This window comes from Octopus sinensis, linkage group LG10 (genome assembly GCF_006345805.1).
Source record: "Octopus sinensis linkage group LG10, ASM634580v1, whole genome shotgun sequence".
Taxonomy (NCBI): Eukaryota; Metazoa; Mollusca; class Cephalopoda; order Octopoda; family Octopodidae; genus Octopus; species Octopus sinensis.
Window position 1 is genome coordinate 57,096,593 of NC_043006.1, and position 21,985 is coordinate 57,118,577.

The following is a 21,985-nucleotide window of genomic DNA, read 5'->3' on the forward strand; positions in this document are numbered from 1 at the left end:
TGGCTGGTGAGGACTGTGCAAGCCATGTACAAGAGATGCCGTAAGTAAGGTTAGGGTTAGCAACATGTACACAGAAGAATTCAAAGTAGAGGTTGGGGTCCACCAGGGTTCAGTACTCAGCCCCCTCCTATTTATCATAGTCCTACAGGCAATTACGGAGGAATTCAAGACAGGTTGTCCCTGGGAGCTCCTCTATGCTGACGACCTTGCTCTTATTGCTGAGTCACTATTCAGAGCTGGAGGAGAAGTTCCAGGTGTGGAAGGAGGGTTTAGAATCAAGGGGCCTTAGAGTCAACCTAGCTAAAACCAAAGTACTAATAAGTAGGAAGGTAGACAATCCACAAATGTCTTCAGGAAGATGGCCCTGCTCGATCTGTAGAAAAGGTGTAGGTAGAAACTCTATAAGATGTACCCAGTGTAAGCTATGGACACATAAGAGGTGCAGCAATGTCAAAGGTAGGCTAACTGGGATATTTTTTTGTATGTGGCAGATGCTCAGGAGCATTAACCTCCGAAAATCTGCAGAAAATAACTTCAGTCACTTTCCAAGGGGAAAAACTAGAAGTAGTTGATAGCTTCCGTTATCTAGGTGACCAAGTCAGTAGTGGGGTGGGTGCGCTGAAAGTGTAACTGCTAGAATAAGAATAGCCTGGGCAAAGTTTAGGGAGCTCTTACCTCTGCTGGTGACTAAAGGCCTCTCGCTCAGAGTAAAAGGCAGACTGTATGATGCGTGTGTACGAACAGCCATGCTACATGGCAGTGAAACATGGGCCGTGACTGCCGAGGACATGCGTAAGCTCGTGAGGAATGAAGCCAGTATGCTCCGATGGATGTGTAATGTCAGTGTACATACTCGACAGAGCGTTAGCACCTTGAGAGAAATGTTTGTACCTAAGAGGCATCAGTTGTGGTGTGCAAGAGAGACGATTGCACTGGTATGGTCATGTGGCGAGAATGGATGAAGATAGGTGTGTGAGAAAGTGCCAATCCTTAGCATTGAGGGAACCCGTGGAAGAGGTAGACCCAGGAAAACTTGGGACGAGGTGGTGAAGCACGACCTTTCGAACTTTAGGCCTCACTGAGGAAATGACCAGCGACCGAGACCTTTGGAAATATTCTGTACGTGAGAAGACCAGGCAGGACAAGTGAGCCCAGCCCACTTATGAATGCCTTTCCTCCCTTGGACACAAAGACCTGTGGGGCAAGCGAAGTCGATATAGAACCTCATCTGACGACAGGCACCCATACCAACCCCCTTTGCTTGCAAAGACATGTTGGGGCAAGCGAAATCGAAATCGAAGTCAAAATCGAATTGAACCAGCCAGGATCCCTGGTCTGGTGGTACGTAAAAGCACTATCCGACTCGTGGCCGATGCCAGCGCCGCCCTCCACTGGCTTCTGGCCGGTGGCACGTAAAATACACCAATCTGACCGTACGACAGACACCCATGCCAACCCCTTGCTTGCGAAGACATGTTGGGGCAAGCGAAATCGAAGTCAAAATCGAATTGAACCAGCAGGTTCCCTGGTCTGGTGGTACGCAAAAGCACTATCCGACTCGTGGCCGATGCCAGCGCCGCCTCCACTGGCTTCCGTGCCGTGGCACGTAAAATACACCAATCTGACCGTACAACAGGCACCCATGCAACCCCCTTGCTTGCGAAGACATGTTGGGGCAAGCGAAATCGAAATCGAATTGAACCAGCCAGGATCCCTGTCTGGTGGTACGTAAAAAGCACCATCCGACTCGTGGCCGATGCCAGCACGCCTCGTCTGGCTTCTGTGCCGGTGGCACATAAAATACACCAATCCGACCGTGGCCGTTGCCAGCCTCGCCTGGCACCTGTGCAGGTGGCACGTAAAAAGCACCCACTACACTCACGGAGTGGTTGGCGTTAGGAAGGGCATCCAGCTGTAGAAACACTGCCAGATAAGACTGGAGCCTGGTGCAGCCTTCTGGCTTCCTAGATCCCCGGTCGAACCGTCCAACCCATGCTGCTGCTGCTGCTGCAGCGGCGGCGACACACACACACACACACACACACACACACACACACACACACACACACATACATACATACATACATACATAGTATAGTATAGTATAGTATAGTAAAGGTAATTCAGTACACTAGATAAATGCAGAAGACTTGAAGCACTCAGAAAGAAATCTCTGCAACTCATTTAACATAGTTTCACATTTCTGAAGTTACTAATTAACTGGTATATACTTATTGGAAAGTCATGTGTGATTTAAGAGTCATCATACAGACTATCTCAGATCAAGTCACTTGCAAAACAAATAAAACTCCGATGCTAATGAAAGCTATTTATGCAAAACAAATTAATTATAATTTCAAAATAACTGTTTAATGCATTTCCCATTTACTTCAATCAAAAATAAACAGGACATATTTGAAATTGTGCTCATTTCATCAATTGCAATCATTAGGTGTTTGATTAAAATATTCAACTGTAGTTAAGTTACTACTGTTAGATGAAATTTTATTCAAAGTAGCCCTCAAACAGAGAAAGAAAGAGAGAAATAAAGCAAGATGAAACAAAGTAATGTCATGAATAAAGCCATATTATGCAAATGTAACAACATTTTTAAATTGAAGCCAAATCAAACAGAACTTTTATATTGACTGGAAAATCTGAAAATATTACATCTGGATTTCAAATTGCTATACAAAATACAGTGTGCCTTCATTAAACCATACTAAGAGAGAAGGCTGATCATTGCAAATGAGTCGACCAATGGCAGGGTTTAATATTTGAGACACAGATACAGTTGGCTGTTCCTGCTACCCTAGTTACATTTTTTATACAATTTTACTGTGACATACCTTCAAAGATGCACACCACAGTGACATTGATACAATTTAGAAACAATTTTAAGTCCCCACCAGTCTAGTTCGTCAAAAGCTTGCTTGAAATTAATGCATAATATAATGTTAGATATGAGTAACAGGGAACATTAGAAAATATCATTTAGAATACTTTCCATCAGTATTATATAACAAAACTTGAAAATATTTCAGTCATACCTTCCAAATTCATGATGAATAATATCTATCAAGGTAATGCCATAGATTTTATTTATGCTGAGCAGAAAGTTATTGAATGGTTAAAAACAATTAAATCATTCACCTTCTGACAAAGATTTTAACTTCATTCAATGTATAGCTCAAAAAAGAAACATACAAACTTTCAGCTAGTTTGATCTAATCCCATCTTTTAAATGTGTATTATTGGATTTGAAAACAAATTAGTCTGTTTATATCATAATTCTACAAGAACAGAGTTATCATGAAGAATAATTTGTTTCAGTTAAAAAATTTCCAATAAAACAAATTCACACCATGAAAACATGCATATTTGGAGTGAGAGAAAGTGAAGAGGAAAAAAGTCATACATATAGGAGTAGCTTGCTTATCAACCACATGGTTCTGGATTCAGTCCCACTGCATGGCACCTTGGGCAAGTATCTTCTACTATAGCCTCGGGCCGACCAAAGCCTTGTGAGTGGATTTGGTAGATGGAAAGTGAAAGAAGCTGGTTGTAAATATGTATATGTGTGTGCGTATGTTTGTGTGTCTGTGTTTGTCCCCCCAACATCACTTGACAACTGATGCTGGTGTGTTTACATCCCTGTAACTTAGTGGCTCGGCAAAAGAGACTGATAGAATAAGTACTAGGTTTACAAAGTGTAAGTCCTGGGGTCGATTTGCTCGACTAAAGGCTGTGCTCCAGCATGACCACAGTCAAATGACTGAAACAAGTAAAAGATTGGCTGAATATAGAGAGAGGGAAGCAAGGGGTGGAAGGAGTAAATGTATGCATATAGTAGAGAAAGGCCAGTCATCGATGGGAAATAAGAAAGAAAGGATATCTTTCTGAGAGGGATGTAAAAGCAAATGGTAAATATGATGTATAGCAAGGAAATGTTGCACATTTTGAATCCTTACTTTCTTCCCTCTCTTGTTATTCCAGAATGTGTCCATCCAGTACTGTATTATGACATAGATAGTAGCGAGGTGCTCACAGTTATTTCAGAGCAACTACCACAATATTCCTTAACAGAGAACAGAAAAAATTAGTTTGCTTTTATGATACATGATTATATAACTGACTAATCCTAACAGTTTTTCTTCTCTTTTCATCAATTTACCATCTTTGGTACATGTGAAGTGTTCAGCAAGAATAACCAGAACATATGCCCTTTATAACACTGTCACTCAAAGATCTAGTTTAATGAGTGTACACTTTATAGTTAACATTCATTTCTAACATTGACACAAAATCAGAAATTCTAAAGGACAGATAGGTCAATCAGGTAAGAATTGATCAGGCAGTCAATTACAAATACAGAAACCTAAAATTGTCTGTCATAGATTTAGAAATTAAATTGAATACTTAAACATGGACTAATTAAATAAAAATTTGAGCTCTGGACAAAATGACTTGTGGTTTTGTTCTAGCTTTTTACAGCACAAGTTCAAATCCTACCAAAGTCAACTTTGCCTTTCATTCATTTGAGGTTGATAAAGTAGCAGTTTAGTAGGGGACTGATGGTATCAACTAACCCCTTTACCTCAAAAAGAGGTAGCCCTATGCCTAAATAAGAAACAATAATTATGGTTAAGAGGAAAACTTTATGACCCCAGCAGGACGTCTGAGATTGATACAGTTGCTTGTTCACTTTGAACAGGCCTAAGTCAATTTTCTTTGTCTTCAGTGTAAAAATGAGCTTTAACCCTTTTGTCACTACATTTCTGTTAAAATACACTGCTTTGTTTCAATTAATTTTTAAAATAATGAAGAATTTAGTAAAATAACTGTCATTATTAAGCTGGTGCTTAACAACAAATTGTGAACGTGGTTTTAATTTAGAACACTCCAAAACATGAAGTTTGTATTACAGGACCAGGAGCAATCTCAGACAAGTTGGTATCAAAAGGGTTAAACATATTGCATTTTACGCTAATACAATGCTTATATAAGAAAAACAAAAAGATGAAATTAAAAAAAAAGACATTGATGACAATGACAAAAGGTTTATATCTTAGAATGAAACAAGTTATGAGAAAAAAATAATAAATTGTTTTCAGGTTACTCACTAATTGACTTGCATCATAGCCCCATGGAAGAAAGAGAACACCAGTGTTATATTTCTCCCAATGAGAACAAAAGAAACTCATCATTGTACCTATGAGTATTGCATAGATGTGAAAAACACCAACACTGTAGTCACCACGGCCAAACACAGAGTATATGGCAATAGGTAGGAATAGTGTTGCCCAGCTATCTAAACCATGGTCAAACAGTTCTCCAAGAGGTGTACTGGAATTAGTTCTACGTGCTTGTTTCCCATCAATACCATCTGCAAAATAATAAAAAATTAGTTAGAAATGTTGAACTATTAACAGGCAAGTATGTGTTTCTAAAAGACAAACAAGTATTACACATCAAGAATACACATACTCCCACTCACAGTCTTCTATGCGAAAGCAAGAGCTTAAGACTGGCAGATCAAGGGAACCCCTGAATGCTGATGACAAAATTTTTGTAGTAGAAATCAGAAAATTTAGATAAGAAATTTCAGATACAAAACCTGGAAACAAGATACCCCAAAGACTGAAGTTTTAGTAAGTAGGGTGTAGGGAAAAGAAAAAAAAAAAACCAGAACCCAGTTACCATCAGGGATATGGCTGTGCTCAACATAGAGGGATAGATAGAAATTCCATAAGGTGTTCTCAATGTAAACTATGAACATGCAGATATAGTACAGATGTGTGCTGCAAGTAATGCTGGCAAAGACTGTCAATTTCATATGTAGCAAGTGCACTGGAGCAATTAGCACTAAGAGCATTTGGAGAATATTTTCTCAAATACCCAGACAGCCCTCAAGCAATCAATACCTTTTGTTACCAAGAAGACCTAATCAACAGTGAGGGCAGGTGTTGTGAAAGTATATTAGCCAGAGTAAGAACTAACTGAAAAAAATTAAACGAACTATTATTTCTGCTGATTTCTTTCTTGAAGTGAAGAGCAGATTGTATGATATTTGAGTACAAAGAGCAATATTGCATTATGGGCTTGAATGCAGCATGCTTGTGAAAATTAGAAAGAAAAGAAGTGAGCATGCTTCATTGGATGTATGTTAGTATGCATGAACACTGGCCCATCATCCATGAAATAAGAGAAAATATTAGCTCAGTCCTCTCAGCTATTTTCTCAGAGAAAATATTTACTCAGTCCTCTCAGCTACCACCACCTGTATCACACTCATCCTCCTGGCTTCCAAATCATGATAATGAATTATGAGGGATTGCAGCAGACCTCTTCTCATGTACAGCCACTAAGTCGCTAAGCATCTGCTACCATCATCATCATCATTAAACATTCACTTTTCCATGCTTGCAAAGGTTGAACTGAATTTGGTGAGGTGGATTTTCTACTGTCAGATGCCTTTCCTGTTGTCAATCCTTACCTGATTCCAAGTAAGGTAATATTTCCCACCATATCAAACATGTTTACATAGGAGATTGGAAATGAAGGTCGCTGTTTGCATGACAATGACACTTGCTTACAGCAATCACACAATGCCAAGGCTAAGAGAGTGACATACAGATACATGTACACATACAATAGCTTTCTTTCAGTTTCCATTTACCAATACCAAATCCACTTATAAAGCTTTGGTTGGCCCAGGGCTATAGCAGAAGACATTTGTCAGTGCCATGCAATGGGACTGAACATGCAATGGGAAGCAAACTTGTTACCATACAACTATACCTGCACCTATACAACACCTGTATATTTGACAAATTTAACTTCTAAAACGACTATCAAGGGATATCAAGACAAGGAAGCACACTCATGAACACACACAACACACATACAAATTGCATCAGGTCAGAATTTGGACTGCTAGTTCCACTACATCTAAACATCTTCCTTTCATAAACGTTGAACACATTGACCCGCATACTTACAGCTGTCTGGTAATCAGTGATTCAATAGAGATCACCAAACAAGTTATGCTTTGATGTAAAGAGACACAACACTGGTAATCATAAACATGGCTAGCTTCCATTCAAGCTTCTGTTTATCAAACTCCATCTTCAAGTTGTTAATTAAACCAAATTCAGTTCATCTTGATTGTGTGTAATTTGAAAATAATTCAGTTGCCTGTGACTAGTCTCCACTATACTAGAAGACACACATTCAAGGAAATGTGCAGTTGATTGAATTCATAACCAGATGATTGCAAAGTAAACTTCATTGACCACACATCTGTGCTTACACTAACTGGTTTTGAGTGTTGCTCATTCAATTGAAATGTGAATGATGTTTCCTGGATGAGGGTAAAATAAACGAAGGGAAGTGGCATGTCGAAGACTAAATCAAGATAAATGTTGTACACTCCAAGCCAATAGATTATAATTTTTTTCGCTGAAATTTTTCCCAGTAATGAATAATTCTTACAAAATTATATGCAGTATCACATCCAGTTTACATACCCTCACGTGTCTGAGAAGAGAGAGAGAGAGAGACAGACAGACAGGCAGAAGAGAACCAGAATAAAGAAGACAAAAAAAACATTGATGTAAGGGAGACAACTCTGAATGTAGTGGAACAATGGCCTGAGTTTCTTTTTTTAACTACTGCAATTTGTATATGTGTAGAAACTGTGATGAAGCAGGGGAGCCTATCATGTAAGATGGATGATTAAAAGTTGTTATTCAAGAAACCTTGTCATTGTAATTCTTTCTACAGGCACTACGGGGCGGAGACTAATTGATTACATAGAACCAGTGCTCAGCAGGTACTTATTTTATCAACCCCTAAAAGGATGAAAGGTAAAGTTAACCTCAGTGGAATTTTACCAAAAAAAAAAAACTGTAATAATAGTACAACTTATACTAACAAAAAACTGATCCTCATTTTAAAGAATAAAAACTGTTTAAGGTTCTATAAACCCGACTGCATTATAAACCCCTTACATTACACTGATGTGATGGAAAACTACTATTTGTATTAGCAAATGTGGGAAATTACAAACTAATTCTATAATACCTATACTAATTATTTTACAATAGTTTTTGTCCTGTTATGATCCTTGCTCAGCTTTAACTCTCATTTTACATGTTCATCACTCCCTAGTCATCTATTCATGTCCCAGCTCTTGCACTCCTCTTTGAAGATAAAAAAAAAAGAGAAAATTTACTGATTTGGCAATTAAAAATAACATGAGGAAATATTTCCCAACAAATCCTTCAGTATGAAAAACATAGAGAGAGCTAAGACTAACCTTAGCAACAAATATACTTCACATTGGTTTCAGTAGACTGTTGTGGGGTAACATATACTCTCCTCCTTCATATGAATCTATAGAAACACTGGTGCAAGTTCCATTTCAAAGATCCTGCAAACTACCAGCCTTGTACATTCGCTTCCACCTTCTTCAATCCCCTCTACATTTTAATAATTACCAGTACAGTTTCAGTAAAGTGAGATTTACTACTTACTTGCTTTTCCCTATCACTCACCACTGGTCTCTCAACCTTCAGAAGCTCAACAAAATTATAGCTAATATTCTTGACATTAGCAAAACGTGTCTGGTTTGAAGCCTTCTCACTAAATTTGTCTATAGTTCCTATCTGTATCTTATCTCTCAGACTGAAATATTTTTTATCATACTATCAATTGTAGTGAACTGACAAAATACTCAAAACCATTGTCAACTCTGCTGTGTCCCAAAATCTAGTTATGTATTGAGGGAATGAAGATCTTTAGCCTTCATTAAACATTGGGCTTTTTATAAAGCTCAATTGAATCCTACATTAGAATACTGCTCACATACTGAGAATGGTATTGTTGTAACACATAAACATTAAAAGAAATTGCCTCTGCTCTTCCTATATATCTGCCTTGTCTCCTTATCATCTTTACTGCATATGGTCACTAAAGAACTTGTTCAGTCATTCTTCCTCAAATCTTCAGTCTTCTGAAATTCCCACCTCACAGAAAATATATTCGCCAATCACTTTCAGATCATGGCTGCAGCTCTTTTTTGACAAACTTCTCTATTGAAAAGTTCATTTGATGATAAACCACTAAAGACATTATTTAACATACAATCGAAACTGATTCCAAGTTCTAACACTGTCCATATTCTCTAGTGTTATGACATCTTCTGATGCTCTTTAAACCTCTTCTTACCATATTTCTGTTTTAATATAGTTTTTGTCATCAATATCATTATCATTTAACACCCGTTGTCCATGCTGGCATGGGTTGGACGGTTTGACTGGGCTGGCATACTGGAAGGCAATGCCAGGCTCCAGTCTGATTTAGTATGGTTTTCTATGGTTGGATGCCCTTCCTAACGCCAACCACTCCAAGAGTGTAATGGGAGCTTTTATGTACCACCAGAACAGGTGCCATTTGTCCGACACCAGTATCTTCTATGACTGCGATTTTGCTTAGCTTGGTGGGTCTTCTCAAATACGACATAATGCCAAAGGTATTGGTCATTACCTCCGTGAGGCATGACACTTGAAGGGAACTTGGCCATTTTGTCTCTGTGGCCCAACACTCAAAAGGAACTCAGCAATTTTGCCTCCATGAGGCCCAATGCTCGAAAGGAACTCAACAGCTTTGCCTCCATCAGGCCCAACACTTGAAAGGAACTCAGCCATTATGCCTCTATGAGGCCCAACACTCGAAAAGAACTCAGCCACTTTGCCTCCATGAGGACCAACATTCCAAGGTTGATTTTTTATGTGCCACCAGCATGGGTGCACTTGGCTTGACGGGTCCTCTTAAGCAGAGCACATCGCCAAAGGTCTCCATCACTAGTCATTGTCTCTGTAAGGTTCAAAGTTCAAAGATAATGCTTCAACACTTCATCCCATGTCCTCCTGGGTCTACGTCTACCACAGATTCCCTCCACAGAGATCACCACTTCTTTACACAGCTGTCCTCATCCATCTGCATCGCATGACCATACCAGCACAGTTGTCTCTCTTGCACACCACATTTGACTCCTCTTATGCCTAACTTCTCTCTCGAGATGCTCACACTCTGCTAAACATGTACACTGACATTGCACATCCAGCAAAGCATACTGGCTTCATTTCTTTCAAGCTTATGCATGTCCTCAGCTGTTATAGCCCATATTTCACTACCATGCAGCATAGCTGTTCACACACAAGCATCAAACAATCTGCTTTTCACTCTGAGTCAGAAGCCCTTTCTTGCCAGCAGAGGCAGGAGCTCTCTGAACTTTGCCCAACCTAATCGTATTCCCACAGCTACGCTCTCAGAACATCCACCTCCATTACTAACCCGGTTGCCTAGATACTAGAAGCTATCTACTACTTCTAGCTTGCCCTCCTCGTAGTTGATGGAGTTTATTTTCTGCACATGCTCAGTATTTATTATGCCTGTACACCTTCCACATACAAAAGTTAGTTTCTCTCCCTTTGATGTTGCTAATCCTTTTGTGTCCAAAGCTTACAGTGCATCTTTTGGAGATTCTACCTACACCTTTCATACAGATTAGGCAGGGCCATCTGAGGGGTTTTGTGATTTGTCTACCTTCCTACTTGCTATGACTTTGGTTTTTGCTGGGTTACTCTAAGGCACTTCGATTCTAGACCTTGTGTCCATACCTGTAACTTCTCTAGCTCAGGTAGTGATTCAGCTGCGAGAGCAAGGTCATCACCATAGAGGAGCTCCCAAGTGCAGCCTGACTTGAATTCCTCCATTATTGCCTGGAGGACTGATGAACAAGAGGGGGTTGGGCACTGATCCTTGGTGAACCTCTACTTGTACCCTGAATTCTTCGCTGTACTTGTTGCCCACTCTCACTTTACTTGTAGTATCCTTGTAGAAGGATTGTACAGCTCTCACCAACCACTTGTCTATCCCTAGTTTTTGCAGTGACCACCAGATAATGGATCGAGGGACTCTGTCAAAAGCTTTCTCCAAGCCAACCAAAGCCAAGTACAGAGGTTTATATTTGGCTAGGTATTTTTTCTGCAGTTGATTTACCAGAAATATAGCATCAGTGGTGCTTCTACCTGGCATGAAGCCAAACTGCATTTCATCCAGAGTAACTCTCCCAAATTACTTTGTTTTGTTTCAAATAACTAAATGAAGAATTTAGTAAAATAATTTTGTCATTATTATGCTGTTGTTTCGAACTTAAATTAACATGAAATTTTGATGAAAAATTTTTATTTAGATCACTTTAAATAGAAAGTTTGTATCATATGGCCAAGTGTTATTTCAGGTGGACTGGTATCAAAAGGGTTTGAGTATGTTTTTAGAAATGGACAGTTTCAAAATTTGAATAATATATTTGTTAATTTTTCAAGCAAATATTTTTATAACATTTCATTACTGTTACTAACATCTAAAACAACCTGTACTTTACAAACAACACTTTTTTGGCCTCTCTAACAGAATGAGGTAGAATAGCATTCCTTATTTAGAAAGCAGACCACAATTGCTAGTTTGGCTGGAGCATATTACAATGAAGTAAAAGCCTTTCATTAAAAAATTAATTAATAAACACAAGGTAAATACACAATAACTTATCTAGCTTTAATCTAAATTCCAAGTTAGACATGATTATTATTAAAAGTCAGACAGATTACCCCAGCAAGTATCAAAATGGTTACCATTTCTTAATGTTATTGGTGGTTTAATTAAAATAAAAGAAACTGATTTGATATAGACTACAAACAATGACTATAAATAAACCTGAATTAACTGTTATGATTATAATATATATCACTGACATAGTCTCGAGTTTGAAAAAGAAATGAGAAAAGACTCACTGACAAAACAAACTCACACATAGATATTGCTTGCCATCAGACAAATGATAGATATGCAAGTATGACTATGTGGTTAAGAAGTCTGTTTTGCTATTTCAGGATTGTGTCCAGTATCACTGCATGGGATCTTGGGCATGTATCTTTACCATATTCCACTCTCAAGGTATTTGTCAATCTGTGGCTATGGTGAACAGCAACTTTGTGGAAGTCCATTGAGTATGTATGTCTATATATTTCACTAATGCATACTATAAAAGGGTATGAACATCAGCAAGAAAAGGAAAAAGAAATTATGATATTCTTGTTACTCATAATAAGAAAAGCAGTCAATAAGTAAGTAGCCCATTGGATACCTGTAATTAAGAATGTTCATTGCTCACAAACTGATCCTTATTGTTTTTAAGACCCACTTTTCCATGTATGCTGGAATTTTTCAAGGTAGATTTTCCAGATTAAATGCCCTTCCTGTCACCAAGCCTTATCTGTTTCCAAGTAAGGTAATATTTCCCCATAGCCAGACATGTTTCCGTGGAAAAATTGGAAACAAATACCACCACTTGTATGATAATACACACTTACAACTAATGTGTGATGTCAAGAAGTACACACACACACGATGAACTTCTTTCAGTTTCTGTCTACCAAATCCACTCACAAGGCTTTGGTTGGCCCAAGACTACATTAGTTCTCCTGGAGCTATAGTAGAAGACATGCCTTCAAGGTGCCATGCAATTGATCATTAGAGATCAAGTCAGCCCAACTGACCAAGTGTCACTTTACATCGCAGGTAGCTGGGACAGAAAGAGAAAGAATACATAGCACTAAAATCAATTGTTCCAATAGATATCCTTCTACTAATGCTGTTAAGTCATAAACAGAACAGAGCAAAAACAAGGGAAAACAACACTGGTACATGAATATTAGTGTAAAAGCAAGGAGAATTAGAAGTACACAGATTCAAATGAAATCTGACAAATAATTAGTGTGCGGAAACAGCTTTACGCTAACAGTTATAATTTTTCAGACTTAACCTCCTTTTTAACAATGGAAAATGTTCTAATAGCTACATCACACTATGCTTTGTGTTCTCTTCAGTTTGATTTCCCTACTTATTCCTGAATATGTACAAGACATTACATGCATCAGTGATCCAGCAGATAAGAGCATTACTACTCTTAGCTTAAAAATAAAGGTTCCCAGTTCAAATCCAGTCAGGGACTAAATACATATACATAATTACAACCATTGATGATGACTGGAGACCAAACCAACCATATGGAAGCATAGATGTAAATATTTTTCATATCTAAACATTAAACCAAATTTTATAAGCAGTAGCACATCCAAGACATTAAACATTTAGATTAAAGTGCAATGAGATTCATTAACCAAAATATAACGAACCATCATTTACTTACCAAGAGTGTGAGCAATAAAATTATTCAAGGCACAAACTAACCACACCCAATTTGGTATTGATGGATATTCGGGATTGTCAAGACTGGATGCATAAAACTCTGCATCGTAGTAAGTCATTATAACATAACTCACTAGAAGTAGTAGAAAACCAACTAGGGTGAGTAGATTTGGAGCCAGCCATAATGGAAGAAACTAGACAAAAAAGAAAAGAAAGGAAGAAATTTAGAAAAGTTGCTTTTTACAGATGAAATATAAAACAGTTGTATAGTTATAAATACATTGGGGAGTTACTCATTTTAAAATGATGATGATATTGAATAAATACTTATTTGCAGTTTGTATCATCATCATAACCATTGTTTAATGTCCAAGTTCCATGCTGGCATGGGTTGGATGGTTTGACAAGATCTGATGGACTCAAGAAATGTATCATGCACCAGTGAGTGTTTGGCGTAGTTTCTATGGCCCCGATACCCTTAAAAATCAATAGAAGTAACCAAACATTTCTCATGACAGGATTTATATAAAATTTCATTTTCACCTTTCTGAGGTTTGATGAAGTAAGTCCCATTATTACTTACTAGGAATAAAAGAAATGTCAAAGTGTTCATCTTATTAATCAAAAGAAATACTCAATCTTTTAAATGATGAGTATTGCATTTATACAATAAGGTTATGAGATTTTTTTTGTTTTTTTTCTGAAGCTCCAAGTTAGTCTTGAAGAAATCAACAGAAGATTAATCATCACTTTACACAACTTTTTCCATAACTGCATCAGTTGAACAAACCTCCAGTACAGCATCTTACCTATAGTACAGTAACTCACTAAACCTCCCTGTAACCCAAGAAAGATCATATATATATATAAGGTTCTATGGACACTTGTAAAAGTAATAGAAATATATTGTGATATATTCCAAGAAGAATTAAATTGAAATTATTTACATTCTCAACAAAAAAAAAAGAACAGCAGATTGTGCCTCAATAGAAGCTGAACCACATTTTATCACCCCTGGAAAAACAGACAAGATCAACAGTAATTTAAGTACCAACTCCCTACTTAACTTAAGTAGGAAGTATCATTTTGACAAGGTAACTTTGTAGCTTGTAGTATAAGGCTTGCATTGAAAGTGGGAAGAGGGGAATCTCAATTAAATCAAGTTTTGAAATCACAACAAAAAGTTTGAGATTTCAGTTTTAACAAGAAAGGTTTCGTCTTTAAATCTGCTTTATGTTGGTTGTGCTTCATCAAACTATAGTCAGCTAAAGCCATTTTATTTAACAACCCAGGACTTACCTTTCAGAGATGGGATTCCTCAACACTAAAAACAAATGAGGCCTCTTTTTAATTTAAGAACGAGAAAGCCACTTAAATTGATTCATTACAAAAGGTTTGTTGGTAGTAGACAACTCAAATTTGACAGACATGTAGCTGGAAGTAAGCCATGAAAGAAAGATCAATAACCAAAGATATAATATACATGCATGAACAGCACTTACCTGTACAATCCAGTTCCAAAATGGATGTGTGATATATTGGCCGATAGGACTACTGTCTACTGCATTGTACTATACAGAAGAAAAATAAGAGAGAAAAAAAAGAATATAAATATATTGAAAAATATATCAAGATATGTCAATAGTAAAATAATTTGGTTTCAAACTTAGTTCCTTCCATAAATGCTTGAATCCAAGATTTCTATACAGCAAAACTAAATCTGAGATTTTTTCACTCAAGATATCCCCCATAACAATTCCATTATTTATTATAATATATATATATATATACAATATACAATGACTGTTACTAACCTTTCCATAAGTAGATGATACTGCTTTTTTTCTCTCAGCAGAACAGAACAAAAATACTCACACCATGTCACATTATATATTTTAAGATACTGTTTTAAAACAATTTTGGCTTTATAATCTGAGACAGAGAAGAGTATAACAAAGAATCACAATTTCAACATAGTTGGATCTCATCAGTGCGCAATCAGAACCATACACATTTTCTTACAGTGAAAGTATCTATATATCAATCAATATCTTGTTTATATATCAGTATCAATCATTAGGTGGTGTAGTGGTCAGACTCAGTATAAGACCATTTAGAGTACAAGCAGGACATATTTGGTAATCAGCATAGAGTAAGATTACGAATGTGCATTCTTACAGAAATTGAAGTAACTCATGCATTTCAGTGTGTTACTGAAGCTTCATCATACAAATCTGCAACCCTAGGGATTTGTCATGGATACTGACTGAGGTTAAAATGGTTAGATACTGAGCATGCAAAGTTTTAACAACACACAAACTGAATGAGACCCAGTTAGGTTGTCATGCATGCTGACATTGCACTTCTAGCAGAGCAAGATCGCCTCATTTTCTCCAGCTTCTGCATATACTCCACAGTCAGTGCTGATATAGTCAAGAGAGTTCCCTTAAGTTTTCTCATTTCATCCTTATTCTGGTTACTACCTTGCTTTCACCTTAACTGCTAGCTCACTATTTCTAGCAAGCCGTTCAGTTGTTGAAATTTTTCATTTCTTGAGTGCTCTTACTGCTAACTACTCGTGTACAAATGAAGTCCTCCTGTCAGCCTACTTGAATTTTTGTTTCCTCTGCACCTTTGTGAATCTATATTTTGTACTGGGCATCTAGTGTAGGGCTTTTACATACTCTTTTTCTACATATCAAGCATAACTACTTCCTAGGTGGCAGAAAAGTGTTGATATCTTATCAAAATTTTCGTCTTTGCTAATTGACCTTTACACTTCTTAATTCCTGTTTATGCAGCAGGAACATCTTTGCTCTTCAACTGATTTCAACTAGGTCAATGAACTACAGAAGTACCTATGAACAACCTGTCTCAAACTCCTATCACATCTTAGAAAACTATAATAAGCAGGTGGTAGAGTGACAATCAAGTCTTGATGGACACCTACTTGCACAGTGAACTCATTGCTATTTACCCAGAGAAGAATGAGAATTGCTGGCAGGCAGTTGAAAGAAGAATCAACAGGGAAAGAAAACCTATGAGGACAACTTGCTTCAGAACAGTGGAATGGGAAATGTGGATGAATTAAGAACATGTGGGACCGTGATGGATTGGTGTACTTGTGTGAAATCATTGAAGCATCCAAGGGGACAGCTAAACTAAAACTAAGCTAACTGTACATGGCTTGCATGGCTCCCACAAGCCATTCACCTACACTCAGCTTCTTTTTTTTTTAATGACTAGACTACAGTGTGCTGTTCCAACTAAAATATTTAAAAAAAAAAAATTTTAACTACTACATTAAACTGAAGTGAAAAGGAAATTTTATATCTTAAAACTAAGATCTAAATATGAAAGTAAAATCATGTGGAAATCACTGAATTTACGTCTCTGCTCTCAAATCATCTGCCTGCAGTATTTCATTATATTTGCCAGCTAATGAAGAGGGTATTTCAATTCTTATTTTGGAAATATTTTGGCTTTCAATTAAGGTGCAGTTATATATTTTTCGGAATATATATCATCATCACCATTATCTTTTGATCTCCATCATCCATCTTGGCATGGGTTGGGCAGTTTGACCAGACCTGATGTGCCCAAGGACTGCATTATTCTCCAGTGTCTGCTTTGGCATGGTTTCTAGCACCAGATGCCCTTTCTCATGCCAACCATTTTAGATTTGTACAAGGTGCTTTTTCATGGCACAGCATTAGTGAGGTTGTTATGCAGCTCACAAGACTATGGTTCCCTTTGACTGAGTGGGGTTACAGTAAAAAGGGAGGCAGATTTATGTTAGGAGATGAGAGGTAAAAGTTTGAAAGAAGGGGCCAGAACAAAACAGGCTTTTTTACTATACAGGAGCTACATGGTTACCTACATTATAGAAAGATGTGTATGAGTAACATGGGTGGAGCTGGAAAGGAAAGTGAAGTGAAATAGTGGTGATGACATGTCAGGGTGGACCCTAAAAGTACAAAGTGAACAGAAGTGGGGACAGAGCAGGGAGTGTGAATGGGTAGGGTTTGTAGGAGTATATGAAGAAAAGTGAGAAAGGGATGGTTAGAGGTGGAGGAATAAGTGAGTGGGGAGGTGAATATAATTAATGAAGAACAATGACCGATGGGTGAAAATAGTGAATGGTGGACAAAGCAGGAGAGGTGTTCATTGAAACATGATTTAGGGAAAGGCAGAGGAAACATACATACACATGGGTGTGTGTGACACACACACGTACTGGATATTTTGACCAGCAAATAAAATGTCTAATTTTATATATAATTATATACAATTAAAGTTCAATATTATATTCACTCGAGGACTTAATGATTTAGTGTGAAAATTCTGAAGAGGTTTGTTTTATAGTAAAGATTGTTTGCTAACATAACATGGCAGTCCTTGTTTAGGACTACTGTTGCTATAATTTATCCCCAGGAGACATCGTCTCCAGCTGGGTATACGACACGATCTGTGTCCTTACATTTTCGAACAAGGGAATCAAGCATCCCCACTCAGCTCAAAACAATATCTGTGGATCGCGATTTCTGGGTTATTTCCCTTTATCAGCACAGAATAATTAGTTTTTGATAGTCATTTTCCAAAATCTATATATATATAAACGGCAAAATTTCTCCAGTCGCACCGCAAAGCCATAAAAAAATTTTTTAAAAATCGATAAACCGACCCCTTATGTTTCAGGCAACAAAAGTCTTTTAATACAAGGGACGTGACTAACTCCAGCAGTTTAATCTAAAGATATTAAACCATTGCAAGGGAAATAACTCTTTATATTTATATATATATATATATATATATATATATATTTCAACAATTGAGGGTAAAATTAATTAATTATTAATCAATTTCACCAAGTATTCAGTATGTAAAGGGACCATTATAGGCGAATTCAAAATATTACATTATATATAAGGGCTTAGTAAAATAAATTACTTTGCCACATACTGAACTCATTAGAAATAGCAGCTAAAGAAATTTCTTCAGCTATTTCTAATACTTAAAGAAGATCTCTCTCAGATAGTGTTTGCCTAAACCAACTCACAAAAGTATGGGGGAAAAAACATTAAAAAATCAAGTGCAAAGGTTATTTGAGAACGTACGTTTCTAGATTATATATAATGTAATATTTTGAATTCGCCTATAATGGTCCCTTTACATACTGAATACTTGGTGAAATTTTTTAATGTTTTTTCCCCCATACTTTTGTGAGTTGGTTTAGGCAAACACTATCTGAGAGAGATCTTCTTTAAGTATTAGAAATAGCTGAAGAAATTTCTTTAGCTGCTATTTCTAATGAGTTCAGTATGTGGCAAAGTAATTTATTTTACTAAGCCCTTATATATAATGTAATATTTTGAATTCGCCTATAATGGTCCCTTTACATACTGAATACTTGGTGAAATTGATTAATAATTAATTAATTTTACCCTCAATTGTTGAAATTATAATTCATCTCTCTTTGCTAAATGCTGCAGTTTTCACCGTTAATACATGGTGTTTGTCAATTTTAACCCACGCTGGTGGAAAGGGGAGAGCAGAAATTCTTCGCTTGCATATTCGAATTTGATAGCACTTTTAGTTCGAGCAGAATTCTAGAGGTGATTAGAAGCCGAAAGGGTATGCTCCCGACTTTCAGTGTTCCCAAATCCGATTCAAGGAATTCTGAGCTGAAGAAAGAAATGTCGAATTGACTAATCTAGAAACGTACGTTCTCAAATAACCTTTGCACTTGACTTTTTAATGTTTTTTCCCCCATACTTTTGTGAGTTGGTTTAGGCAAACACTATCTGAGAGAGATCTTCTTAAGTATTAGAAATAGCTGAAGAAATTTCTTTAGCTGCTATTTCTAATGAGTTCAGTATGTGGCAAAGTAATTTATTTTACTAAGCCCTTATATATAATATATATATATATATATATATATATATATATATAAAACACTTGTGTGTCTGTGTTTAACTTCCCAGCACATCTCCTCCTAGCCAACAAATCCGTAGAACCACCAAAAATGGGTCACTTAAAGTTTAGGCGAATGAAAATTGAACTACGCTATTTCTGTTCCGAAATTCATCTCGCAAGTGCAAAAATCGATAATGTGTTTGTTTAGGCCTTATCCCATGCATTGAATAGTGAACTTTACTCAGTCAGCTGTTTGATGTGAACTGTGTTCACCACGCATGCAAGCATGCATAAATTGCATGAAAAATAAAAAATCAAGATATAAAAACGAATCGCCGTAAACATTGTAGAAATTCGGCAAAGAAATGAATTTTCGGGATGTAGCCTGGAGGGTTTTTTCGTATTAATCGTTTGGACTTTGTGAACACATACCAATTGTTTTCATAACATTTTTAATGCTTTGAATTAAATGTGACCATCTTGTGTTGAGTCTGCAGTTTGAATCACTTTAACCAAATTTTAGCAGGCCAGATTTTTGATCATCACGATACGTCGCCAGTGACTCCCTGAAACTCTCCCCTGAATTCAACAATGCAATTATTTGATCAACAAAAATTTATGAAACGCTTCTACGTACTTCCTATTGAGGAAATGGAACACATAAGCGCAAAAATAGAGGGCATTAGATGCTTGATTTTAAAACCAAAATAATTGAATTTTGATTGAACTTCATCTAAGTTTAGCTTAATTCACGCATGCATAGAACGCACGAGCCGGGCAATACTGCTAGTATATATATATACAAATACACACCCACATATATATATTATAGTCTCAGTTTTGTGAGTGGGTTTTGTACTCGGAAACTGAAAGGAGTCTGTCATATATATATATATATATATATATATATATATATATATTTGTGTTTGTGTGTGTGTTTATACCCCCACCATTGATTGGCAACTGATGTTGTGGTGTTTACATTCCCATAGATTTGCAGTTCAGCAAAATACACTGTTAAAATAAGTAATTAGGCTTACAAAGAATAAATCCTGTAGTTGATTTTTTCCCGCATGGCCGCAGTCATATGACTGAAACAAGTAAAACAAAAAAAAAAAAACTATACCATTTTAATCCCGAGCAAGGCCGGGTATCTCTGCTAGTATATTATAAAAATAATTCCAAAAAGAAAAGAAATTAAATCAAGGATCAGCAATAATAACATATTCTTCACTGCAAACCTCAAATCATTACCAGTAACCAAATGAAATCATACTTGGTATTGATTAACATTAAAAAAATAGATGCAGACAAACACAAGAATTACAAAAATGTGTGTGATATTCTGTAAAAATCACAGGGTTTGAATAACTTTTTTGTGGTACATAGCTAGTTTTGTATGGGGTCAATATAAACAGCTGAAGTAATTCTGATGCATATTAATGGTAATTATAGTGAAAATCCCCAGTGAACATAAGGGCAGTTGATCAATCACCAAAGGAATTTAGACAGAAAACTGAGACATTAAACTTAACACAGAGCTCTAGTCTAATTCATTACCGTATTTTTTTTTTTTATAAGTGACTGTACTTTGGAAAGCAAAAATGTCTTAATCCAGAGACAAATTCATCTTGACTGTAGCTGAATGATACAAAAATAGACTAACTGTCACAAGGAATCAAACTATCATTGAAAAAATAGATAGAAAGATAACATTTGAAAAAGCAAAATGTCTTATCTACAGTTTTATAATTTAATCATCAATGTTTAAAATGAAGACAGGTATGGTAGATTGCTCCTTTTGTCACCATATTTCTTGTTATAATACAGTATCTTTCATCAACATCGTTTAACGTCCGTTTTCCATGCTAGCATGGGTTGGACGATTTGACTGAGGTCTGGCGAACCAGATGGCTGCCCCAGGCTCCAATCTGATCTGGCAAAGTTTCTACAGCTGGATGTCCTTCTTAACGCCAACCACTCTGAGAGTGTAGTGGGTGCTTTCACGTGCCACCGACACGAAGGCCAGTCTGGCGGGACTTTGCCTTTCATCCTTTCGAGGTCGATAAATTAAGTACCAGTTACGCACTGGGGTCGATGTAATCGACTTAATACGTATGTCTGTCCTTGTTTGTCCCCTCTGTGTTTAGCCCCTTGTGGGTAATAAAGAAATAGGTACTGGCAACGGCCACGCTCAAATGGTGCCTTTCATGTGCCACATGCACAGGAGCCAGTCCAGCGGCACTGGCAACGACCTCACCCGAATGTTTTTTTCACATGCCACCAGCACAAGTGCCAATAAGGCGACGCAGATAACGATCACGCTCGAATGATGTCTTTTTACATGCCACCAGCATGGAGGCCAGCTTGTTGTTCTGGCAACGATCACGTTCGTATGGTACTCTTAGCGCTCCACTAGCACGGATGCCAGCCGTCGAATTTGATTTCGATTTGTTTCAATAAATTTTGAAAATAACGAAAAATTACTAAAATACCATTGTCCTAATTAATCTGATGTTTGGAACATAAAATATTGATGGAAGGTTTTTATTTATTTCACTTTACAAAAAGTTTGTACCTTACAAACAAGAGCAGTCTAAGGCGAGTTGGTATCAAAAGGGTTAAAACCAGATCAGATTTATAATCAAAGGCGTTCTGACAATCCACTTTCAAACAGTTTATATCAGATCACAATATCTAATGTATTTCTCTTTTTAAAAATCAGCGAAAGATTATTTGAGATATCTGACTATTTCTACAAGTCGAGTGACCCCTAAGAGATTCCATCGGTGAA

At 37.0% G+C, this 21,985-nt stretch overlaps 1 protein-coding gene across 1 annotated transcript in view; it reads right to left on the bottom strand.

Moving 5' to 3' along the window:
- The window catches only part of LOC115216363 (ethanolaminephosphotransferase 1), a 132,763-nt gene that overhangs the window by 61,421 nt on the left and 49,357 nt on the right, over positions 1-21,985 (bottom strand). Inside the window, exons 2-4 of the mRNA XM_029785629.2 lie at positions 14,778-14,846; positions 13,277-13,469; positions 5,124-5,386 (exon numbers count right to left, since the gene is read on the bottom strand). Of these exons, the coding sequence (XP_029641489.1) occupies positions 5,124-5,386; positions 13,277-13,469; positions 14,778-14,846 (525 nt within the window). The remainder of the gene's footprint in view (positions 1-5,123; positions 5,387-13,276; positions 13,470-14,777; positions 14,847-21,985) is intronic.